Consider the following 21,657-nt stretch of genomic DNA (forward strand, 5'->3'; position numbering starts at 1 on the left):
CAACAGAGAGGTTTTTCTTCCTGTTACCTTTTCAAACTTTGTCAGTTTCCCTTCAGCACTGACTGACCTCATAGGTCACAATATTCGGCCTTTGGCCTAAATTCTATTTTTAAACCCAACAATCTCGCTGTCTGAGGTAGTATTAGAGTAGGGAGCGAATATTAGGGATATGTAGAAGGTATTCATGATATGATATATCACGAGAGGATTTTAAGTATTATGACAGATAGGAAAGAACATGTCCTGGGTCTATCTGAGGGTATTCTTCCAAGTGCCAACCAGGCAGAGAACAGGGGGGGGAAACAGGCAGGTACAAACACTACAGGTGAAGGACATCACTACGAACGATGACACCATCGCAGACGCACCGATGGACATGCTTGTCTCCTCCGTACATGAGAGGCCTAAGGCCTCATGGGAGGTCTTCAGTTTCCCTCCATACATGAGAGGCCGAGAGCCACATGGGAGGTCTTCAGATTCCCTCCATACATGAGAGGCCGAGAGCCACATGGGAGGTCTTCAGTTTTTCCTCTACTCAGGTGAGGACACTAGCCAGCTGAGAGGAAACAGGTTTGTATCCTTCCCGCACTCAATGAGTTTTGACCTTAGGGTAGAGGTGCAGGGAGTTTTTCCCTCCACAATATGGGAGGCCTAGAAGGCCACACATTGGGAGATTAGTTTGGGACGAGTGACAAATGAACTTGAGACTGACTCGTGTACTCCAATTATATTGACTGACAACTGGTACAGTGGAGGGCCGGGTCAAATTTGATTCCACCTCCAATTAATGTTGTTTATCGGGCTTGTTCAGGTGTTCAGGGGGTGTATTGCAATATGAAGTTTTATTGTAAAACAAAACTAATATTGTAATACCTACCTGAACACCTGAATGATTCCCACCCTCCTCCCCTCTCATACGGAGTTAATGAGTTATGATTGACGTGAGAGGGCAGGTGTGACCGGCCCGTGAGGCAGGGCTACCAGCGGTGGGCTGGTAACTAGGTAACGAGGGTGTTTGCAAGAAGATTGGCAACACTGATCGTTTATTTTAACCAAAGATTTGGTAAATTTTTAATAAATGAGGGTTCGGGCTGGTAAGTGACCAGGGCTTGTCAGGTGTTCAGGTAGGTATTACAATATTAGTTTTACAATATAAACTTCATTTTATCATCATAGTGAAGTATGTAGTTTTAGTTTTTGTTACCATAGTAAAGTCCTTACTTGTCCATATCAATGTTGCTGAATAACCACTGGTTCCATGCAATGTAAAAACAATACAAACAAACATATCAATGTTGAAAGTAATTGGGATACAAAAATGGTTAGGAGATTCAGAAAATGAGGAAAGATTGGCATGGGGAAGTTGTGGAGGAAAAAGTGGATGGACCACACACGAAAATTGAACAATGTCTATTAAGTGGTTGGTAGCATATGGGTAGAGGAAGAAAAAGTTAGAAATAGTGTGTTTTTGGAATAGGAACAACAGCCAAACAGGAATGACAGCTAAGTTTTTTGAACCAGGCATGCTTGTAAGTATGTATTGGAATAAGAATGTAACAACTGCATTTTTGTAACAACTGCAAAAATGCAAGATATTTTATTATAAGGGATGTGAGGAAACCCAAGGTAACGAAAGATTAGAGAAGGATGCATGCAAAAAATTGGTAAAATAATTTGTTCCGATACGTAATACAAACCCTCGGTCCTTTAACAATAGGAAGGTAACTAGCGGCAGCTGGGACGGTCGTAAGCTTCGAACAAGGGGAGAACGGTAGTTAACTGCTTGTCCGATCGTGCGCTGCGCCCGCACGCCGAGATGAAGAATCACTTTTGCGTTCGGCCGCGGGTGTGAAAGGAGTGTTCGTCATCGCTCTATGCCCGCTTCATCGTCGTATGCTTTGTCTTTATATTGTGTTTTCTACTAATGGTTTGTTTGACTTGAAAATGAAACTGTAAGTACACTGTTTTCATTTTTTTTCATTACTTAATTATGAACCAACATGGAGCTATCGCCGTAGATGCGGCGATTTCCTCTCTTTTCATGAATTGAACCCTTGAATTATGTCTCGGTGCCGACGCTCGCGCCGAGTCATGTATTTTGGGCGAAAGTGTGTAATTGAAAAATGTAAGTACTTTTTTCATTATATTTTTGCCCTGTGCGTTCGTTACCGAGAGCGTGATTGCGCTCGGCACGAACCTTTTATTTTGTATGATAAAATGCAATGAAAGTGGATTCGCAATGCAGTATTCTTTTCATTTTCATTTATTTATTTGCATAATTTAATTGGATCAATTTCGCTCTTACCCGGTAATTGATCCTTACGATTTTTCTGTGAAAGTGAAATCGCAAGTGCAGTATTCTGTTTCATTTTCATATATATTTTATGATAGCATCATATTATTTGGATCAAGTTTCCGTTCTTACCCGGGATTTGATCTTTTGTTCCCCACCCTTTAAGTTCTATGAACCGTTGAATTCGCTGGGGAAAGGGAAAGACAAAAAAAGTTTGCATTTCATTGTTTCATTTTCATTTACTTTTCACTGCTGGTGCGGGGTGGTAGGGGAATCTAAAGGTCTGCCAGGAAGTCGTCGGAAAGCTCTCTCCCCGTGACTCCCTTGGTATCCGATTCTTCGTCTTCCTTCCTGCCCCCCGCTCAGCTTCTTCGTTGTATTTTGTATTTGGGGTCTTCCTTGCGTTCCGGGGTGGGGCATGTCTCCCCCCCCCCGTGCGTGAGGGAACCCCTCTTACTAATCTGTCTGTGCTAGCCGCAGTGCGGACCACTGCGGCTGCAGGGCGTGCCTAGCATCCACGATCTGCTGCAGCGTCTAGCGAGGTCTGGGGCGGTGACCTTGGAGTGGTCTCCACTACAACCTTCACGGCCGCTTATGCTGCATTCCCCCCGCTGGTCTACACTCCCCATGCTGTGTCGGTGACGCCGTCTGCGCTTCTAGGGGCCGGTCGCCGCCGTACCGAGGAGGGGTATGCCGCCGCCGTCCGTGTTTTTCTTCGTGTTGCCTGCCCCAGACTTCCGCTGTTTTCCAGCAAGCTCGCCCCTAGACCGGCCGCCAGTACCATGGTTCGCGCTGGCTGCCGATGATTCTACGAGGCGATGGCTGGGCCTGCCGTACCTGTCGCTGATGTGGTTCCCGCTACTGGCTTGGCTGTCCCTTCTGTGTTTACCGCTGCCGCTGTTCCTGGCCGCTCCTGAGCTGGTTGCTGTTCCTGTCGCTCCTGGTTCCTGCGCCTGTCCATGCTGGTCCTGCCCATGGTGTGTCTTCCCCAGTCCCAGGTCCTTCCGGACAGGTGCAGTCGGGCCGTGTTGCGTTCGGCAATAGGCCCGACTCCGGCCTGGATGGAGGACCTGACGACTGTCCTGCGTGAGCTGACGAGAAGAGGAAGGTGTCATCTTCGTCTTCGTCTGCTGCTGCCTCTTCCCCTTCGACTTCTAAGGCCCATAAGCCGAAGAAGAAGAAGGCTGCCTCTCCCCCCTAAGAAGTCTTCTCCCCTTCCGTAAGGAAGAGATAGACGGGGACCAGAGGAGTATCGGTTAGCTCTGGTACTTCCTCGCCTGTGCTAGCGGCGATGCCGCTACGCCAGGTTCCGGCTCGGTCTCTCGTTCGCGGGAGATCCCGAGTGTACGCTCTCCCTCCCGCGGGAGACCGTGCAGCCAAAGTTTCGGCGCCAGAGTTCGCTCGCGCCAAGACCACGGCACGGTAGCAGAAGGCTGCGAGAAACCGCTCAGGTGACTCTCGCCAGGCCAGCGGCCGCTCTCGCGCAGCGACCAAGATGGTAACCGGGTTTTCCCCCTAAGAAGACTCCTTCGGGAACTTCGCAGGGCTCGTCACACTCCGGTGTGACGGGGGGGTTCTTCTGCTGGTCTCCTGTTCCTTCGGGAACGGGGCCCGTCTCCCCTTCTGAGAAAGCCAAGAAGAAGAAGACGGGGTGGAACCAAGGGTATGCTGGCTACCGCTGGTACACCCCCCTCCCTGCCTGGTCTTGGCAGCTCTGCTGCTAAGCCAGGTACCGGCTCGGTTTCTCGTCCGCGAGAAGTTCCGAGTGTACGGTCTCCTTCGGGTGACCGTGCAGCCAAAGTTAAGACGCCTGAGTTCGCTCAGCGTCATGACCGAGGCACGGAGCAGAAGACTGTCGAGAGCCGCTCAGGTGACTCTCGCCAGGCCAGCGCCGCTCTCGCAGCGACCAGCCGGTACCTCGGGTGGACGTGACGGTCTCTGACCGGCCACGGGTTGAGGCTGGGAAGAGGTGCCCCCAGGTCCCCTCGACCGACGGTACCAGCCTCGGCTGGTACCAGCGGTTTGAACGTGCCGCGAGGACCGCTCACCGATCTCACCGCGAAGTGAGCTCTGGCAGGTCACCTGACCGCCGCTCCCACAGGGACCGGGCGGATACGATGACAGCAGCAGCTCGTCTGACGCACGGGACCGGGTCGACGTGCTCAGTCGAGCCGCTCGCCACAGGTGAGCGGCACGGCCAGGCCTGCAGATCGATCCCCACCGCGGGTTGGTGAATCGGTCTGCAGCCCCCCACGTACGCTGGTCCTGCCAGGCCACGAGCGGGGGGGGGAGCGTCAGGTCTGTCTCTCCACTACCTTCAACTTCCTCGGGCTACACCGGGAAGAGCGAGGTAGCTAGGAGTGATCGTGAGACGTGCGCCGCTCACGATCCCGTCACGACGCCGCACGTGCCACGTATGGTCTTAGGACCAACCAGGACGTACGCGCAAGTGATTGAGGCGACCGTCAGGGGGGGGAGGGGGTAGCGTCTATTCTGTCTCTCCGATACCTTCAACTTCCTCGGCATACGCCAGGAAGAGCGTATATAGGAGTGATCGTGAGAGATGCGCCGCTCACGATCCCATCACGACGCCAGCCCCACCCACGGGTTGCCCAGGTATGGTCTTAGGACCAGCCAGGACGTACGCGCAAGTGATTGGAGGCAACCGTCAGGGATCTGTTGCTGGCCTCCTTCTTCTGAAGGAGGAGGGTCTTGGGAGCTACTCTTGTTGGAGGGACTGGATGGTCCTACTCCTCAAGACGCTGTAACTTCCGAGATTCAGAGTAACTTTGCCCAGGTTATTGCACTGATTCGTCAGCACAACGACCTGGGGGAAGGATCGCCGCTCCCACCAGCAGAGCCCATGTCTCTGCTAGAGTCGTTTTGGGGCCCGAGAGGGAACCCAAACCGACGGTGGGTTTGCCGACGATCGGAGCTTGCCGATTCCTTCTGTCTTGAACCAGAGTCTCTCGTCTCCGGACAAGAAGGCTCTCTCAGTTCTGGCCGGTCGATCAAGCTACTTCCACCTCCTCTACTGCGACAGCGGCGTTTCTACGTGTCTTCAGACACCGTATTTAAATACTCCTTCGGTCCTCCTGAGAGGTTTCGACCTCGACGAGGACTGGAATGAGTCGGAGGACGGTATCGGCTCTCTCCTGTCAGGTGTCGATCAGCCCCACCCAGACGACGTTCACAGTGGCGGCAGACCCTTACCTACAGTGAGAGTTCGTAACCCTCCTCGGGAAAACGTTTTCTCTGACGATACGTTTTTCCCAGACTCTGAGAGGCCATCGCTGCAAGGCGATGGCTGCTGCTACTCTTCTCCAACTGCTAGTTCCACTGGGAAGGCGAGCGAAGTATCCAATTCCTCCCCCATTCCCTCTCTCCTTACGGCTACGAGGGAAAGGGGAGGGATCCTACAGAGATTTCTCTGTAGGATTCCACGCTGGGGACTGCGCTACCGGGGGGGACCTTCGGGTCCTACCTGACGTAATCCCCGTCGTTGAGGAGGGATCCTGCCCCATTCTCGATTTCTACGGGAATCGAGAGGACCACCAGCCGATATCGTTTGACGAATTCGGTGGGGTTTCGCAGACTGCTTAGATTTCTACGGAATTTCTAGCGCATTCAGAGTGTTAGAGTTTCTTACGATCTCCAAACACTTAGGCGAGACCACGGTCCAAAGTGAGCGAGACGAGAATCCCCGATATGTTACACGATAATCGGGAACCTCGCCTATGCTCGAATTCCTGGAATTTCTAGCATTAGGAAGAAGACTGCTGCTGAAAGAAGACTCTCACAATAGGCGACCAACCTGGAATAGAGAAGAACGGACGGGAATATCCAGTTTGGCTTGAACTATCGTCTTAGTATCTGTTCACCATTGAAGCTTTCCTTCGAGGAAGACTTCTTCACTCTCTTTGATAGAGACCGAAGGTGGTCGATCTCCAATCCTTATTTTGTTTTCTTGAAGGAAAGAATTTAGGATGGAGATCGTTGTTCAGAATCCTACAAATATACTACGTATATTAACCTCGCCCGACATGATTTCTGGCTAAGCAGTTGAATGGTCCGAGGGGTAGCGGCATATCCTGGTTATTCTACGGATTGCGACTTAGACGAAAAGTATTCTAATTGAACTGCAACATCGGGGTTGCCTGCAACCTCCCAGGAGTTTCCAGTTTCAATTTTATATACTTATGGTGTTGTCACAACAACACCATTTAAGCTTTTATATTTACCGAAATTCGTTTCGCATAAATATAATTGCTCGAGCATATCTTTTTATGGTAGTTCTAGCCGAACGCATTCCTTCGTGGAAAGGATTACTTGGCAACTCAGGATGACGAGTCAGCGACAGCTACTGCGTATTGAATTGCCCGAGGCATTTCAGTACCAGCTGGCGCTTTGAGATGGACGGTTGGTTATGTCTTTCTCACCTGCTTTGATTGAATACCAACCGTATCTCTGCCCAACAATCACGGACTTAAGTCTCTGATTAACGGGGATTCTCGCATACATGAATGACCATCTACTGCTGTGACGGCTAGTATTCATCGTCTTCGGTATTGCGAGAATTTTAAACAGAGATATCTATTCGACTCTCATCTTTCTGTTTACCGCACGGTAACAGAATTCTGTAATAGTCTCTTGCTGCATCGTATCTCGATAATGCGAATGATTTTTGCGGAATCTGAGTTTGTCCTCAAAATATCCTGTATTCGGAGGTGTGCAATTGTTCATTGTTCACCCCGGATTAGCAGATGTATGAAGACATCGCCTACTCCCACACCTGCCAGCTCTACTTCCAAACGTTCAGCCCATGAGAAGCAGTTCTTCCGGCGCCCCGCTTTCATTGCACAACGGACAGCAATGAAATGGCGGTTAGCGTTTTCAGTCATTTGTAAGCACAGGTTTAGAATCTTGAAATTCCTTCTCTCGATTCAGCTGGAAGACGTAGGTTGCATTCATTGCCTACCTTCGTCTTCAACGTCACATAGTGTTGTTTCTCCTTAAGCTGAGATTCAACGTCTATGAGATTTTTCTTGCCATCAGGACCTCGTCCTTTTGAAGGCAATTGACTTTCGCCTTTTGAGCTTATGCATTAAGAGAATCATCGCCGCGCCGTCCGGCATCGGTGACTAACAAATATTTTATTTTGTTTGGTCTCTCAGCATAACTCTTTAAAGGGCGAAGGTCACGTGACTTACCCGGATGCTTGGACAACTTGCCTCTACTGATTCCGAACCAGTCAGTCGGCAGCTGTCAGAGCGCCCGAGTCAGTTTACGAACTATGCTGTGGACTTAGTTCGGTTGTTCCAGAGCAATCATTACTTCGTCTTAATAGCTTGTCAGTATGAGTACTGTACATAACCAAAGTCGAGAAGACGGGATAGGTCATACGACTATTCCCTTCTTTTCGTCTTAGGTACTGCATGACTTCTCTTGAGAAGTCAAGCACAAGGGATGGGGATTTGTGACGCTCGATTTCGTACCGATCTTCGTAGCGAAGACTCAGAACCCTTCGGTAACTGACGATTGGTTCGAGTCCTTCACAATACCCTCCCTAATGGAGGGTATTGTGAAGGACTTCACCGCCTCCGATACGAAGGCTATGCTGCTTTGTCCTGTGAAGGCGCGCGACGGAGCTGTCTGAAGAAACTCGCACACCCCAGGATGAGTGTGGACGCCTCTTCATCATTCTCTCGCGTTCCGCAAGAACTTCTCCGTGGCGCAGGTAATGAAGGCAGGCGCCTGGTCCAACCGGACTGCATGCACCTCCTTCTACCTTCAGGATATTGCCCACCCACAGTTCCTTGGATCTTTTTCCTTGGGAACCGTGGTGGTTGCTCAACACGTTGTGTAGTTAACCCAGACCCTCACAGGCTGAACAGCATCGAGTCCTGGTGTGACCGTAAGAATGGATGAGGAATGAGAGTGTGACTGGCTCCTCTTCCCATCTTTTTCTTCCCTCTACCTCTGGTAGAGGAACACGGTCGTCACCCTGCTGGGTAAGGACGAGATGCAGGTGAGCTACTCATTAGAGCACCATCCTAATCCCTTTTTCAGTAGGGATAGGAGTAAATATCCACCACTTCCTCCAACAAGGGGGAGAAGTGGATGCCAATTGAGACAAACCATCATTTTATGATTGCTCTTGCAAACAGGAACAAGTTCTTGCTTGCTGGTACGAAGAGATACGCTTGCCTCTCTCTTAGTACTTGGCCCAGAGGTCTGACCATTGATCCTGCGGTGCACACCCCGATCAATCGGACAGAGGTTTGGATCCCTCCCTTGCTCTTACGACCAGGGAGGGCACTCCAGGGTTGGACGAACACCAGTCTGTTCACCAAAAAGACTCAGATTCCTCCACCAAGAAGTGAGTCTTCCTATTGTTAAAGGACCGAGGGTTTGTATTTACGTATCGGAACAATGACAATTTTGTCGAAAATTGCATTTTTCCTAACTATACAAACCTGAGGTCCTTTACATATAGTCCCACCTCATGCCACCCCTCACTCTGCAACTTTTTGCATGGCCTAAAGCAAAAGTGATTCTTCACCTCTCGTGCGCGGGCAGCCGCGCACGATCGACAAGCAGTTAACTACAGTTTCCCTCCCTTGTTCGAAGCTTACGACCGTCCCAGCTGCCGCTAGTTACCTTCCTATTGTTAAAGGACCTCAGGTTTGTATAGTTAGGAAAAATGCAATTTTCGACAAATTGTCATTTTTACTTCGCAGGTGAACACCAAAATTTGTTAAGTTCTCTGGAAAGTTTTAAATTATTATACTATATGTCAGAAACCTATTCAGAATGTAGTTTCTGACAGAGACCTTAACAAACTTTGGGGTTCACTTTTGAAGTACTAATTATTTCACTTTCCAAAATGTATAGTATTTTTCACAATTACTACTGAAGAATCGGGTATAGGAAAGGCAAGACTACAAATTTTCTGTAAAGAGTGGTCCTGACAGGAAAATGTTAAGGAGAATCCCAGAAGCAGACCAAAATTCTAGTTGTCATCATTTGAATGCTAATTTTACTCTGCTTATAATAGGGATTTAAGGATTTTATGAGTGTTGCCAATGATTAAAATTTGATTAAATGACCATAGGAACAGTTTATCAATATATCAGTACTGATATGCAGTACTGTTTATGGTATTACATAATACAACAGAAAGGAAGGCACCACTTGCAGTGTGCCTAATTTGAAGCACTGTAAATGGTAACTAAAGGTAATTTGCAGTGGGGCCTCGCCACCTTGTGTGTTGCTTGGTGACTTGTTGACTTTTGTGTTCCCTTATGTCAATCCAACTTAGCTCAACTAAACAATTTCATGTATGACACTTACCTGGCAGGTATATATATAGCTATATTCTCTGTTCGCACTGGCAGAATTTTCAAAACTCGCGGCAACCGCTAGATCACTGGTAGTTCAGGTGATCGCCACCCCGCTCCCGTGGCGCTGGTGCTCGGAATCATTCCCATTTTCGTCAGATTTTTTTCTGCCACTGAACCGGCAACATCGTTGTTGGTTCCCTGCTAGAATTCGAAACTCGTTAGCTGACTTTCGCTGTACTTGGATGGTTTATTGGGTATCGTATTGGAAAGTTGGATTGGCAATCGCGATTGGAAGTTATTATAATGTCTGATTCTGGTATAGTATTTCGAGTGTGTATGAAAGAAGGGTGCAAGGTGAGACTGCCGAAAGCTTCGGTAGACCCTCACACAGTATGTAAGAAGTGTAGAGAGGTTTTGTGTACTTGGGATAATAGATGTAATGAGTGTGAAAGTTTAAATGAGAAGGAGTGGAAGACTTTCACCAAATATGTTGAGAGACTTGAAAAGGATAGAGTAAGAAGATCGGTGTCTCGGAGTGAGAGGTCAGGTTCTTCTAGTAAGGCCTTGAATACTTCTGTTATTTCTCCCCCTTCTTCCCAAGTAGAAGTTGTTAATCCTTCTCCTCAGGTCTCTCCTGCGCCCGCTGCTGTTTCTGAGGATACTAATATTGTGAAAGTGTTTGCCGCCCTTGCGTCAATGGGCGATCAGATTCAGCGTCTTACAGACAAAGTGGTACGATTGAAAGTGTCATGTAGTGGAGGGGGCGGCTGATCGTCTCACTCGTGCTCCTAGACCTAGGCCTCTGCCAAACTCCCAGACCCAGGGAAGAAGGCATGTCGACAGTCGAAGGGAGGCGAGAGGGGTTCCCTTACGATCAGTCGTCCCTTCAGGCAGTCCTGTTGCGTCCCAGGCTGCAGCAAGTGCGCCATAGAAAAGGTGCACTGGGAAGTGTTTTTTCCTCTACAGATAGTGCTGCGTCAGGCAGGTATGGACGTTATGCGGAAGTTTCGCGTCCTCTGAAGAGGACGCATAGACCTACGTCTTCTCAAGATGAGCGTTACCCTCAAGAACGGTGGAGTAGTCCCGAGATTTTCTCTTCTAGTGATGAGGAAGAGGTGGTTCCGATTAAAAGGAGGAGATCCTTTAAGTCAAGACAAGACGCAAGACCTCATGTGTACGACGGTTCTTCTGGATAGGAGCCCTCCTTCTGAATACGGAGCAGTCTCTCCGATATCTTCTCCTTATCGTAGAACTCAAGATCGAGTTTCTCGTTTTGATGATCCGTCTCGTCGTCGTTCTCCGCTTGCTCAGACTTCCCGCCAGGAAGCAGAGACTAGGAACTTCCTTGAAGAGATGCAAGGAAGGTTAGCCGATTTAGTTAAATCGTGGGGAACATCGGAACATCCTCCTACGAGGCGTAAGGACGCATCTCTCCCAGTCAAGTCGTCTAAGAGGAGATCCATGATGGTTGCCTCCTTCTCGTCATGCTTCGGAGTCTCGGGTAGTACGCAAGTTACGGGAGCAGGACGCAGGACGCAAGTTACGAGAACAGGAAGCAGGACGCAAGTTTCCGGAGCAGGACGCAGGGAGCAAGTTTCGAGAACAGGAACGGACGCAAGTTTCCGGAGCAGGACGCAGGACGCAAGCTTCCGGAACAGGACGCCAGGACGCAACCTCGGAGCTCAGAAGGACGCAGGACGCAGGCGGCAGGAGCCGGTTTCTTCCCGCGAGGTTGGAGAAGATTTTCTGCAGCAAGACCTGGGTTTACAGGATGTGTCTTCGGCAGAAGAGGAAATAGAGGACTTAGAATCTAAGGAAGACAAAGAAGGTGAAGCACCTTCTTCAGACTATAAGAAATTGACGAATTGCCTTCTTTCACTTTTTGAAGGGGATTTTCAGCCTGCAGCTCCGACATCACCCCTTTCTCAATTCTCCAAGAATAAAACTCCGAAGAAGTCCTCGTTTTTGAAGATGAAGTTTTCGATTACGGCTAAGAAGGCTCTTCAAAGAATTGATACGTGGTTGAAGGAAAAGAGGGAAGCGGGCAAGACTGTGTTCTCTTTCCCATCTGCCAATGGCACGAAGTCAGGAAATTTGGTATGCGACGGGGGAAAAATCTCGGCCTGGGAGTTCCTGCCTCCTCCCAGGGGGATTTTTCCAACATTGTTGACAGTTCCCGCAGACATGCCTTGAATTCGGCCAAAGTGTGGTGGTCTCCATCAGAATTAGATAATCTCTTGAAAGGGATTTTCCGGACCTTCGAGGTTTTTAATTTTCTGGATTGGTCCTTGGGGGCTCTGGGACGAACAGTGGAAGATAATGAATCAACGGCTTCTGAACTCCCAAGCAGTATTATGTCCTGCATGGACAAAGCCTTAAGGGATGGCGCGAATGAATTAGCATCTCTTTTCACCGCAGGAGTTTTAAAGAAAAGGTCACTCCTATGCTCTTTTTGCTGCTAAGGGCGTTTCTAACGCCCAGAAATCCGAATTGGTTTATTCCCCACTTTCGGATCAATTGTTTCCTGCGGATATTATCAAGGATATTTCGCTTTCCCTAACTCAGAAAGCGACGCAGGATCTGTTAACTTCCTCGGTAAGGAAATTTTTACCCAACAAGGTGGTTAAGAAGACCCCTAAGGAATCAAGGCAAACTAGTCGGCCCTTTCGAGGCAAGTCCTTTTCTCGTCCTGCCTTCAGAGCAAGAAGAGCTCCTTCCAAGAGGGGTTCGAAACCCAGTACTAAACAATGAACAACAAGTCCTTCAGACATCAGTAGGTGCCAGACTCCAGAAGTTTTGGGAGATTTTGGCAAGAAAAGGGAGCAGATCCTTGGGTCGTCAAGGTAGCCAAAGAAGGTTACAAGATCCCTTTTCTGAAGAGACCACCTCTTGCGACATCGCCAAGAGAGCTTGAGCTCACTAACAAGCGATCCAGGGAAACAAGAAGCACTACAAGAACAAGTTCTTTCTATGCTCAAGAAAGGAGCAATAGAACCTGTTCTGGATCACTTATCTCCGGATTTTACAACCGGCTGTTTTTAGTAGAGAAATCCTCGGGGGGATGGAGACCAGTACTGGACGTAAGTCAACTCAATTTATTTGTGGAGAAAACAAAATTTACGATGGAGACGACCGATTCAGTACTGGCAGCGGTACGTCCAGGGGACTGGATGGTCACCCTGGACCTTCAAGACGCATATTTTCATATTCCCAATTCATGCAGGATCCAGGAAGTACCTGAGATTTGTGATCCAGAACAGGGTGCACAGTCCAAAGTCAAGAGCTTTGGACTGTGCACAGCCCCACAAGTTTTTACACAAGAGTGATGGCGAGAGCGTGGCGAAGTGGCTACACATTCTAGGAATAAGAGTGTCTCTATACCTGGACGATTGGCTCATAAGAGCCCAATCAAGAAAGCAATGTCTGGAGGACTTAGAAATGACGTTAACATTAACGAAAGAGTTAGGGTTGATGGTGAACCTAGAAAAGTCGAATATGACCCCCAGTCAGGAGCTAGTTTATTTGGGGATTCTGATCTCCTCAGTGACTTTTCGGGCTTTTCCTTCTCCCAACAGACAAGAGCAGTGCATCCGGAAAGTGCAAGCCTTTCTAGAGAAAGAACAATGTTCAGCACGAGAGTGGATGAGCTACTGGGGACACTCTCGTCCCTGGAACGGTTCGTTTCTCTAGGAAGGCTTCACATGAGACCCCTACAAATATTTTTGAACCAAGTCTGGCCAAGAAAATCGCAACCAGATTCCTTCCTGTTTCGAATTCCTCGCAAGATCAAAGAGGAATTGCGGTGGTGGCTAACTCCGGGGAAGTTAGCGAAGGGAGCGTCTCTCCAGCAAAAGAACCCAGACGCCCATGTATTGTTCTCAGACGCGTCGGACGCAGGCTGGGGAGCGACTCTCGGACTTCAAGAAGTTTCAGGTCGTTGGAGCAAGGAGGAAGCGGCTTGGCATATAAACAGGAAGGAACTGATGGCGATTTTCTTGGCTTTGAAAGAGTTCAACGCGGTGATTCGCAACAAGGTGGTACAAGTCAACGCGGACAATACCACAGCTCTGGCGTTCATCCTCAAACAAGGAGGGACACATTCAATCTCTTTGCAAGTTGGCGGAGGAGATCCTTCTTTGGGCAGAGAAGGAAAACGTAACCCTTCTCACCAGATTCATTCAAGGGGTGAGAAGAATGTGAGAGCGGACCTGTTGAGCAGGGAAGGTCAACTTCTATCAACAGAATGGACTCTTCATTTAGAAGTATGCCAGAGTCTGTGGAAATTATGGGGTCGCCCAGTGGTGGACTTGTTTGCGACAGCAATGACAAAGAGATTGACGACTTATTGCTCTCCAGTCCCAGACCGTCAAGCAGTCGCAGTAGACGCCTTTCTTCTAGATTGGACGGGGCTAGACGTCTACGCCTTTCCCCCGTTCAAGATATTAGGAAAGGTTTTGAAGAAATTCAGGGAGAGTCAAGGGACAAGAATGACTCTCATAGCTCCATACTGGCCGGCCCGAGATTGGTTCACAGAGGTACTGGAATGGACAATAGATGTACCAAGGACACTTCCAGCAAGAGTAGATCTACTCAAACAGCCTCACTCAACAGGTACCACAAGAACACCCTCGCTCTGGGTCTGACTGCGTTCAGACTATCGAAAGACTTGTCAGAGCGAGGGGGTTTTCTAGAGAGGCGGCCAGAGCGGTGGCCGGAGCTAGAAGAGCCTCTACTATTAAGGTGTACCAGGCGAAGTGGGAAATCTTTCGCAAGTGGTGCAAGAGTCGGAAGATTTCTTCATCCAGTACCTCTGTGACCCAAATTGCCGACTTCCTTTTTATACTTAAAGAAGGAAATAAAATTGTCAACTCAGACGATTAAAGGGTATCGGAGTATGTTGGCTTCAGTATTTAGACACAGAGGTCTAGATATTACAAATAATCTAGATCTGAGAGACCTCATAAGGTCCTTTGCAACAAGGAAGGAGCCTCAATACAGAGCGCCTTCCTGGAATCTCGATGTGGTCCTGAAATTTTTAGGAACTAGTAAGTTCGAACCGATGGATCAAGCTTCGTTGAGAGATATCTCAAAAAAGACCATCTTTTTGGTGGCCTTGGCCACAGCTAAAAGGGTGAGTGAGCTGCAAGCAATTTGCAAACATATTGGTTGGAAACATGACAAAGCGGTTTGCTCATTTTCAGGAGGGGTTCTTGGCCAAGAACGAGAATCCAGCTCATCCATGGCCAAGGTCGTTTGAAATTATGGGTCTTTCAGATCTAGTAGGACAGGAACAAGAGAGAGTTCTTTGTCCAGTAAGGGCATTGCGCTATTATTTGGAGAAAACCAGTAAGATTAGAGGAACTTCAGAATCACTGTGGTGCTCTGTGAAGGATCCTAGCAGAGCAATGACCAAAAATGCTATTGCCTTTTTCCTTAGGGAACTAATTAAAGAATCTCATATGTTATGCCAAGAAGAAAATTTCGGCATCCTTAAGGTTAAGGCGCACGAAGTGAGAGCAGTAGCTACTTCGTTGGCTTTTTTAAAAAGAATATGGCCTCAAAGATATCATTGAAACGACGTTTTTGGAGGACTAATTCAGTGTTTGCAAGTCTTACCTTAGAAACGTCAAAACAACGTTTGACAATTGTCAAACGTTGGGTCCATATGTATCCTCAGGAGCAGTATTGGGCAAAGGATTTTCCACCCCATAAATTACTAACATGCTAGGTATTTTAATGAAGTGGTTGTTTTTTACGGTTGTCTGAGAGGGTTATTTCCTCTTCAGTCTGTGAAGTGTAGTGTGTTAGGTTATTTTGTGTGTGGTTCAGGTGGTCTAACTTATCCTAGCATGAATGCCCGTGGTAAGAGAGGGCTAGGGTTTCCTGTCAACAAATTGGTCCCGTCCAGTTGTCAGACCCTTGTATTTAGCTTCATCAACTAATAGGTCACGTCCTAGTTGGAAGCTACTAAGGTTTAGCAGGCTAAGAGGCAGGAATGCTGAAGTCAGCTACCTTAGCAGGTAAGGAATCTAAGAGTATTTTAAATTTTAAATTTTTAAAACTCTTACAATGTTGCTGTCTTTGACCCACCTCCAAATGTGTCAATCAGCTATATATATACCTGCCAGGTAAGTGTCATACATGAAAATGATGTTATTATGATATAACAAAGTTTCATGTATACTTACCTGGCAGGTATATATAATTAAATTCCCACCCCACCTCCCCTCAGGAGACAGGGTTCAGAGAAAAATCTGACGAAAATGGGAATGATTCCGAGCACCAGCGCCACGGGAGCGGGGTGGCGATCACCTGAACTACCAGTGATCTAGCGGTTGCCGCGAGTTGAAAATTCTGCCAGTGCGAACAGAGAATATAGCTATATATATACCTGCCAGGTAAGTATACATGAAACTTTGTTATATCATAATAACATCATCTTTCACATTTCAGTCTAAAAATGGCTTAGTCTTCATAAACAAATTCATAATAATAAAGTATAATGAAATTAGTTTAATTGAAAGTATAATCTAATTTAATATTTGGTTTTAGGGGTATCACCTGAGCCAACATTTAGCATGTTAAGAGATATTTGATATATCCCCTGTGGAAGAGATGTAGGCGAATTGCTATTTATCCAAATATTTAATGAAATGATATTTGATTATTCCATGTTATAGCATTTTGTTATTTTTTAGTCCATGATTAATTCTTTACAATGTTATCCTACAGAATACTGGAATTCCAGTCCCGTTACGAGCATCTTATGAAAAGCTTCGTGCTGATGGAGTTTTCCTTTTGGAGAATGGTTTGCAGATGTTTATATGGGTAGGGACAAATACTAACCCAGACTGGTTAAATGATGTGTTTGGGGTGAATGCACCACATCAGTTGGATCCTGTTATGGCCGAGTTACCTGAAAGGGACAATCCCACATCCATTAGTGTTCGGGGAATTATATCCAATATCAGAGCTCAGAGGAGAAGACATGTGCGGGTAAGTAGACTATAGTATTTCTTATGATTATTAGAATTGGCACTTGCTGCAAACCCATCAGTTAGGCGTTATTTATCAATAACCCCTTATTCACAAAACATCCTTTAAAATTGTGCAGAGTACATATGTGTATGAAGTGAAGTGTTTAAAGGAAAATGATTTCTGCATGCCTGTTTAGCCAACTCTCAGACACCTGTGGATACACTATTAATAAAGTACATTGTTTTGTGCACTTCATTAATGCTTCGATGTCCAACTATTCTACCCAAGACTTACATCATTTATATTGCTTAGCTGTGCCACTGACTGTATTTTATTTTCACTGCACTTTTATTTCCAACTTGTATTTTGATTTTTTTTTCTTAATTTGGTGGAGGGGGGGTTAGTGTGTGTTACCCTCACCTTCCTTTCCATTTCTATAAAAAGACCAGGCCCTTGATGATGTAGTAACTTCCATACTACAGGAAAGAGAAATATTCTTCATAGTAACAGGGCATGTAAGGCAGAAGAGCAGAAATGAAAACTCAGAAATGTCAAGTGCTGCCATCGAGGGTATCTGTTGGAGTTCGGTGCTGCTCCTCATTCTGAAGCTTTTGGAAAGAGAGATCTGTCATTGACCTCATCCTCCACAATTTTCTTTGCCTTCCCCTCTTCTATAGAGACCATGAAGTCTGTGTGGATGACTATTTGCTGGAAGAAACTCCTGCTTTTTAGGTTTGAGGGATGTTTACTTCCATGTCCCCATTCATCCGCTTTTTAGGAAGCATCTTTGGTTTGTTTGATGCTGCTGTTTATACAAGTTTCAAGCCTTTTAGTTTAGTCTGTCCACTGCCTTTTAGGTCTTCGCTATGCTTCTTTCCATGGTAGCCTCTTAGGTGCATCATCTGGGATAGCTTTTCTGTTACTACTTGCTCAAGTGGTTGGTTCTTTATTAAATGAGGAGTTGCAGAATTACCTGCAGCATCTCCTTGAGTGGTCAGTCCCTGGGTCTGCAGGTCAACCTGGAGAAGTCAGATATGTTGTCCTCCACCAAGGTAGTGTATGTGGGAATGTTTTGAGAGATGCTAGTAGGGTTAGCTTGCTTCGTAGAGGGCTGTGTGCCACCATCTCAGGACCTTTAGTGAGTTTCTATTAGCCTTGCCTAGCAGCTAAATCTGGAAAAGCTTGTAATTGCACTGTTATTTTCATGTTCACTGTCTAAAGCTTCGGTTGGGTGATGTGGGAGGGCAGCCTTGATGTCCTCCAGTTTCAGGATCTCGACCTCAGAGTCTGTTCATTCTAAAGTTAGTTGGTCTAGGGATTCCCATAACCTCATGAAGGGTTTCTTGTTACTCTGGACTTGAAGATTTGTGTTATTGTAAATGCCTCAACATTGGGACAGAGAACTCACATGTGGTGAAAAAGGGTTTAAGGCTCCATAATGACAAAAGCAGCATCATATATACCCATAGTAATTGGTGTGTACACCATGTTTCTCTCTATGACAGAAGAGTTAAGACAATAATCACCAGTGTATATTGTGTACTTGGAGAACCAAGGCCTCAATTTTCATTAAAATTGTTATATAAAGGGCACCGATCCAAATTCAATCCTTATCCTAGAGTAGCCATTAGGTCAAAGCAGATCTAAGTTGACAGTGTATGTTGTTTTACAGTAGAAGGCATATATACTTTTTAAAACGTGTTACAGTATAGAGCTGATGTTGAAAGTAATTGAAGTTTTTATTAATATGAGTTCTTTTAAAGTAATGTAGAATTTCTGTTGCTTGCTTGCTAAAAATTTCAATTGGCTGCTTACAAGTCCAAAACAAAGGTAAATAATGACATAGGTTCAGCTAGCTGGAAGACCATTTAAATGTCACTTTTCCTTTCCCCATGATTCATTAAGTATTATATACTATAAATTAGAGTTAATAACATGGCAGTAATTTTTGATGCCTAGCAGAATTACACAATTTGGCAAATGAGTTATACATAGTACACTGAAATATAGTACCAAGTATTATATGTTTTGTTAAGCAGAATGATTTAACATGTGATTTTTCAAATGAACAGTGTGCTATACTAGCAAAATAAGTGTGAGCTATAATACTAGAAAAAGGTTCTTCAAGTATGTTATCTCTGCATATTGACTTTGATATAATACGAGCAAAAGATTCTTCAAGTATGTTATCTCTGGATATTGACTTTGATATAATACTAGCAAAAGATTCTTCAAGTTTGTTATCTCTGGATATTGACTTTGATATAATACTAGCAAAAGATCTTTCAAGTTTGTTATCTCTGGATATTGACTTTGATATAATACTAGCAAAAGATTCTTCAAGTATGTTATCTCTGGATATTGACTTTGAATTCTGATTGTCTTTCCAGATGTATGTAGTTCTTCAGCAGAGCAAGCATGAGATGGTTATGCGCAACTTTTTGGTAGAAGACAAATCTATGTATGGCGCTCCAAGTTACGTTGACTTTTTGTGCCACGTGCACAAGGAGATCAGAGCTCTTCTATCCTGAGATAGAATTGAGCACTACCCATGCTCACCATCGACACCAGGGCCATCCCCAACTGCCATCAAACCTTCCTACCACCTTTCCAGTAGCCAGAATTCCAATTGGGATTATGCTAGTGTTCCCACAACAACTAAAAAGGTTTCCCTGGCCTTTGTAGGTAATAGCCACCAAAATGATGTAGCCCCTTCTCAATGTCTTGAAAATATACCACAGCACCCTAAGGCCTCTCAGGCACCTCCAAATAAGCCAAGTAGTGAGTCATCCTGTGATAATACTCTACCCTTGCTTTTTCTAAGAAACGATGCCAGGTGTTCGTCATCAGGTACTACTAAGGTAGCTGGAGAGGAGAGCATGACAAAGACTACTCAGAAAATTATGTATCCTCAAGTAGCTCAAACTTTGAAAAATTGGCATTAACTGGTTTGGAATATAGGTGAAGTAATTTAACTTTTATATTGATTGTATTTTAATAATTGTATCTCAAAGTGGATAGTTTGGTACTGCTGTTGCTGAAGTATTTAAGTCATGTTGGAAAAAGTCAATTTTTAAGAACTGAGCTGTCGTGCATCCATCCATAAATGGGTAGTGCTATTTTACTAAGTCCTCTTTTGTTACAGGGAATTAATTCAAGTCATGTGAGGGAGGGAGGATTTCTACATACTTTCATAGTGGTGTGCTGGGATTGGGGCGTAGGTAGGGTAATCCTATGTGCCCTAACCATTTTTCATAAATATATAGCTATGAGAAAATATTTATTTTTATTAAAACTTAATACTTAAATCATTCATGTATTGCTTTTTTAATGAACAATTTTATGTATATTCATAGGTAGACATTTATTATTAAGGCTTAAGATACTGCATTTATATTTAGGACAAAGTGTAAAGTACTATATTTGAAATACTGTATGTATCTTTCATTGATGAAAACAATTACACCATATTTGGTTGGGATTTGGTTCTTCAAGAGAAATAAATCAGTGGGTCTTTAGTTTTGCAATGAGATTGCTATATATATATATATATTACCTTTGTTACATACTGTCATAGTTGGCTAAATGCAATATGTATTGGTGTTAAGTTTATTCAGAGTTGAAATACATTGTTATGATCAGTTTTTCTCGCTTCATTTTTCAATATACGTACCAGTTTTTAAATATTTTTAATGTAAATAATTTAACAAGACTGGTGAATTTCACACATTTTTCATTCTGATAAAGCTCAGTAATTTTTGTGTGCAGAGAACCAGTTTAACCTTTCAAAGATAATGCATTCCAGAACTCTGGATAGTCTTAAGGTATGTCGAGATGAGCAGGCCTGATCGGTGGGCACGCATGTCATTGGGCTCATATACCAGGCAAACCAATGAAGTGGCTGTGCTTGTGTTAAGCGAAATCACCAGTTGGTGGCCGGTGACCTTAGGCAAGTGCTGGAGGTACGACGCTGCCAGAGTTACGTTATCAAAAGATAAATCTTTTTAACTTGAGCATGGCCTGGTATTTACTGTACAAGTTAATGAAGAAAAGCCAATAGATTAAGTAAAGTAACAGGATCATACATAAATAAACAAATTAACGTAAGCAAATGCCCTATCAATTTAAATATATAAATACAATGTGTATATTATGTATGTGTGTAGGTTTGTGTACACACATACACACATTCTTACAAATACATATATACAAATATGTATGTGTATATATAAACTGAATCACATAATTTGGAACGTGATGAATATATAAAAAAAGGCAAAAGCCATGAAGGAAAAGTGAAACAATGGAGTACCCCTGCAGCGGTACACCATTGTTTTACTTTCCTTTGTGGCTTTGCCTTTAGTTATACCTATATATTCTTATAGTTCCCAGAGTAAAATAGAAATTGCGACTGAATGAAAAACTTTTTGATCGTCCTTCATAGACAGAATTTCTACTAAGGCAAGAAAGAAGATGTAACAAAATTCTCTCTCTCTCTCTCTCTCTCTCTCTCTCTCTCTTCTTCTCTCTCTCTCTGTTTGTTCCGATACGTAATACAAACCCTCGGTCCTTTAACAATAGGAAGTAGCTAGCGGCAGCTGGAACGGTCGTAAGCTTCGAACAAGGGGAGAACGGTAGTTAACTGCTTGTCCCGATCGTCGCGCGCCGCGCGACTGGGAGGTAAACAAATCACTTTTGCTTTCGGCCGCGGGTGTGAAGGACGTGTTCGTCATCGCTCTCTGCCCGCTTCATCGTCGTATGCTTTGTTTATATTGTGTTTTCTACTAATGGTTTGTTTGACTTGAAATGAAACTGTAAGTACACTGTTTTCATTTTCATTACTTTAATTATGAACCAACATGGAGTTATCGCGTAGATGCGGCGATTTCCTCTCTTTTCATGAATTGAACCCTTGAATTATGTCTCGGTGCCGAGGGCGGGCGCGCTCGCGCCGAGTCATGTATTTGGGCGAAAGTGTGTAATTGAAAAATGTAAGTACTCTTTTCATTATATTTTTGCCCTGTGCGTTCGTTACCTGAGAGT

At 45.3% G+C, this 21,657-nt stretch overlaps 1 protein-coding gene across 1 annotated transcript in view; it reads left to right on the forward strand.

Annotated features, from left to right (window-relative positions):
• LOC135210681 (protein transport protein Sec24C-like) overlaps nt 1-20,258 on the forward strand; it is a 53,836-nt gene extending 33,578 nt beyond the window's left edge. The window contains exons 10-11 of the mRNA XM_064243457.1: nt 16,369-16,632; nt 19,005-20,258. Of these exons, the coding sequence (XP_064099527.1) occupies nt 16,369-16,632; nt 19,005-19,145 (405 nt within the window). The 3' untranslated portion in view covers nt 19,146-20,258. The remainder of the gene's footprint in view (nt 1-16,368; nt 16,633-19,004) is intronic.
• Nucleotides 20,259-21,657: the final 1,399 nt, after the last annotated feature.

The sequence above is a fragment of the Macrobrachium nipponense genome, chromosome 4 (genome assembly GCF_015104395.2).
Source record: "Macrobrachium nipponense isolate FS-2020 chromosome 4, ASM1510439v2, whole genome shotgun sequence".
In the NCBI taxonomy this organism is placed as follows: Eukaryota; Metazoa; Arthropoda; class Malacostraca; order Decapoda; family Palaemonidae; genus Macrobrachium; species Macrobrachium nipponense.